At 44.1% G+C, this 4060-nt stretch overlaps 1 protein-coding gene across 1 annotated transcript; it reads left to right on the forward strand.

Annotated features, from left to right (window-relative positions):
- The first annotated feature begins 696 nt into the window (after positions 1–696).
- Positions 697–3313, forward strand: LOC149983658 (stonustoxin subunit beta-like). The gene is made up of 3 exons (XM_090233401.1): positions 697–723; positions 775–904; positions 1136–3313. Exons 1-3 carry the CDS (start codon positions 697–699, stop codon positions 1660–1662), a joined length of 684 nt encoding a protein of 227 aa, XP_090089527.1. The 3' UTR covers positions 1663–3313.
- The last annotated feature ends 747 nt before the right edge of the window (positions 3314–4060 follow it).

Below are 4060 nucleotides of genomic sequence, written 5' to 3' on the forward strand. Positions count from 1 at the left end.
TCCGTCCGTCCCTCTCTCTCTCTCTCTCTGTCCGTCCCTCTCTCTCTCTCTGTCTGTCCCTCTCTCTCTCGCTGTCTGTCCCTCTCTCTCTCTTTCTGTCCGTCCCTCTCTCTCTCTCTTTCTGTCCGTCCCTCTCTCTCTCTCTCTGTCCGTCTCTCTCTCTGTCCGTCCCTCTCTCTCTCTCTCTCTCTCTCTGTCTCTCTGTCCGTCCCTCTCTCTCTCTCTGTCCGCCCCTCTCTCTCTGTCCGTCCCTCTCTCTCTCTGTCCGTCCCTCTCTCTCTCTGTCCGTCCCTCTCTCTCTCTGTCCGTCCCTCTCTGTCTCTGTCCGTCCCTCTCTCTCTCTGTCCGTCCCTCTCTCTCTCTGTCCGTCCCTCTCTCTCTCTCTCTCTCTCTCTCCAGAGTTATCAGTCTCTCTCTCTCTCTCTCTCTCCAGAGTTATCAGTCTCTCTCTCTCTCTCTCCAGAGGTATCAGTCTATCTCTCTCTCTCCAGAGTTATCAGTCTCTCTCTCTCTCTCTCTCTCTCTCCAGAGTTATCAGTCCCTCTCTCTCTCTCTCCAGAGGTATCAGTCTCTCTCCAGTATCAGTGTATCTTCAGACTTACCCAGCATCGTTGTCCGTCCTCTTCAGTACTTTGGAGATGTGAGTAAGACTGTGTCTGAACTGAGAGAGAAACTAGAAGACTTCCTTAAAGGAGAATGGACCAAGATCTCCACTACAGGTGTGTTGAAAACAATAAGAACATCAACTTTAGACCATTGAAAGTTCCCTACTAGTCATATACATGTGGAATATGGTCTGATGATAACATTCCCTCTCTCTGTCAATGTGTTTGTGTGTCTGTAGTGAATATAGTGGATGTTGTACTGCCTCCAGAGCCCAAGACCAGAGAACAGTTGTTACAATGTGAGTCTCTTTATTGTGAAGTAACTAACAGTCTCTTTTTACTGACACTCCTAACAATCCCTCTAGAAATATATAGCAATAGTAGATCTAATCAAAGACTGGGTATCTATCTGACTCCTCATATTTCTCTGATTTGATCTCTGCTGTGCTCTAATCAAAGACAGGGTAGATACAGTATCTGACTTAACTTATTGTTCTGACTCCCCTCATTGGTCTCTGCTCTTCTCCCAGATTCCTGTCAGCTCACACTGGACCCAAACACAGCACACACACACCTCTCTCTGTCTGAAGGGAACAGAAAGGTGACCTTTACACGCCAAGTCCAACCATATCCTGACCATCCAGACAGATTCACCTACTGGTGTCAGGTTCTGTGTAGAGAGGGTCTGTCTGGACGCTGTTACTGGGAGGTGGAGATGAGTGGGGATGTTATTACAGCAGTCTCATATAAAGACATCAGCAGAACAGAGAGAGGTAATGATGGTGGATTTGGACACAATAACAAGTCCTGGAGATTAGAGTGCTCTAGAGGTGGTTATTGTTTCAGACACAATAATGTTGTGACTAAAGTATCAGGCCCTCAGTCCTCCAGAGTAGGAGTGTACCTGGATCACAAGGCAGGTACTCTGTCCTTCTACAGTGTCTCTGACACAATGACCCTCCTCCACAGAGTCCAGACCACATTCACTCAGCCCCTCTATCCTGGGTTTGGATATTGTTTTGGTCTCACTGGTTCTGCTGAGCTGGTTAAACTGTAGTAGGGTCTACATAGATACTAGTCATGCTGGTGTAGTCTATAGCTGAGCTGGTTAAACTGTAGTAGGGTCCACATAGATACTAGTCATGCTGGTGTAGTATATAGCTGAGCTGGTTAAACTGTAGTAGGGTCCACCTAGATACTAGTCATGCTGGTGTAGTCTATAGCTGAGCTGGTTAAACTGTAGGAGGGTCCACATAGATACTAGTCATGCTGGTGTAGTCTATAGCTGAGCTGGTTAAACTGTAGTAGGGTCCACATAGATACTAGTCATGCTGGTGTAGTCTATAGCTGAGCTGGTTAAACTGTAGTAGGGTCCACATAGATACTAGTCATGCTGGTGTAGTCTATAGCTGAGCTGGTTAAACTGTAGTAGGGTCCACATAGATACTAGTCATGCTGGTGTAGTCTATAGCTGAGCTGGTTAAACTGTAGTAGGGTCCACATAGATACTAGTCATGCTGGTGTAGTCTATAGCTGAGCTGGTTAAACTGTAGTAGGGTCCACATAGATACTAGTCATGCTGGTGTAGTCTATAGCTGAGCTGGTTAAACTGTAGTAGGGTCCACATAGATACTAGTCATGCTGGTGTAGTCTATAGCTGAGCTGGTTAAACTGTAGTAGGGTCCACATAGATACTAGTCATGCTGGTGTAGTCTATAGCTGAGCTGGTTAAACTGTAGTAGGGTCCACATAGATACTAGTCATGCTGGTGTAGTCTATAGCTGAGCTGGTTAAACTGTAGTAGGGTCCACATAGATACTAGTCATGCTGGTGTAGTCTATAGCTGAGCTGGTTAAACTGTAGTAGGGTCCACATAGATACTAGTCATGCTGGTGTAGTCTATAGCTGAGCTGGTTAAACTGTAGGAGGGTCCACATAGATACTAGTCATGCTGGTGTAGTCTATAGCTGAGCTGGTTAAACTGTAGTAGGGTCCACATAGATACTAGTCATGCTGGTGTAGTCTATAGCTGAGCTGGTTAAACTGTAAACAGATTTGTTATTAATTAAAATTCAATACAATGTTTTAATCTTGTACATTTCCATGAATCATGATGTCTGGTGTTGATGTATATTGGTTGTCATTCAGAACCATTGATATGTTTTCTCAGTTGGTTCTCTGTCTCTATGTAATTCTCCTCAGTATCATTGATCAGCTTGTTGGCTCGGTCCTAATTGATGTGTTCTCTGTCACCTGGAGCTGCATGGAAAATGGTCCAGGAACTAAAGGACAATTCAGGACTAGTCAGCCCACTACAAGCTGGTATCACTTACTTTCTACTAAACTATATGGTCTGGTTTCCCAGACACAGATGAATCATAGTCCTGGACTAAACAGTATGTTCAATGTAGATGTCCAGGAAACCGGCCCTAAATGTGTCATCTTTCATCCTCCCATACTGCTCAGTCCAGCAACATTAAACCTGTCCAGCAGGTGGTGCTGTTGACCAAACAATAAAACCAGCAGATATCTTGACTTGCCACTCAGTATATCAGTAATGTTCAGAATAGTACTTTAATATCATTGGAGATTGATGGTCTTTTTAATCCACTATCCAGAGTCAGGAACAGATGAAGTTAGGTCTGCTACTGTTCAGTGATTAAATATGATTTATGGTGATGAGAAATAATAAAAAACACTCAACTTCATCTAGTAATAGTTTTCCTTTGTTATTTATTCCAAGGTGTGTCTTTAACTTGTAAATGTATTGTGTGGAGGTGAGCTAGTGGTGTGGCTGATAGAATAGAATGAAAAGGGAGGAGGGGAGGAAGAGGGGAGGAGTGAAGGGCTGTTCAAGAAACCAGATGAGGAAGAGGAAGATGTTCAGGGGAATTACTGTCTCTGTTCCAAATGGTTCCCTATTCCCTATGTAGTGCACTACGGTGCTGCTGACCAGGTCTAATGTAGTGTTCTACGTAGGGAATGGGGTGTAGATTTATTACAATATCATGCTTTAGTGTTTGGCACAACAATATATTAGATCTCCACCCCCCCCACTTCCTGTCTGTCATCCCCCAGTTCTGTTAAGACTTCCTCTCATTGAACTGGGCCTCATTCTAAATGGTCACTTTGTATTGATAGTCCATACTGGTCTTTACTATGGTTCTACATACAGTATCTGTATTGATAGTCCATACTGGTCTTTACTATGGTTCTACATACAGTACCTGTATTGATAGTCCATACTGGTCTTTACTATGGTTCTACATACAGTATCTGTATTGATAGTCCATACTGGTCTTTACTATGGTTCTGATAAAAGAAGGAGAGATTATTGGGACTCCCCCATGGAGTGGTGATAGAGGGATGTGAGAGAGGTAATGGTTGTACTCCCCCATGGAGTGATGTTAGAGGGATGTGAAAGAGGAGAGAGGTAATGGTTGTACTCCCCCATG

Source organism: Oncorhynchus mykiss, chromosome 4 (assembly GCF_057628025.1).
Source record: "Oncorhynchus mykiss isolate SJ-2025 chromosome 4, ASM5762802v1, whole genome shotgun sequence".
NCBI classification, from domain to species: Eukaryota; Metazoa; Chordata; class Actinopteri; order Salmoniformes; family Salmonidae; genus Oncorhynchus; species Oncorhynchus mykiss.

Bases quoted from the DNA above. Each gene is read 5' to 3' on its own strand.
- LOC149983658 (XM_090233401.1), top strand. From the start codon at position 697: ATGGACCAAGATCTCCACTACAGGTGT. The intron at 724-774 runs GTTGAAAACAAT...GTTCCCTACTAG, and splicing joins AAGATCTCCACTACAGGTGT to TCATATACATGTGGAATATG. The intron at 905-1,135 runs GTGAGTCTCTTT...CTCTTCTCCCAG, and splicing joins CAGAGAACAGTTGTTACAAT to ATTCCTGTCAGCTCACACTG.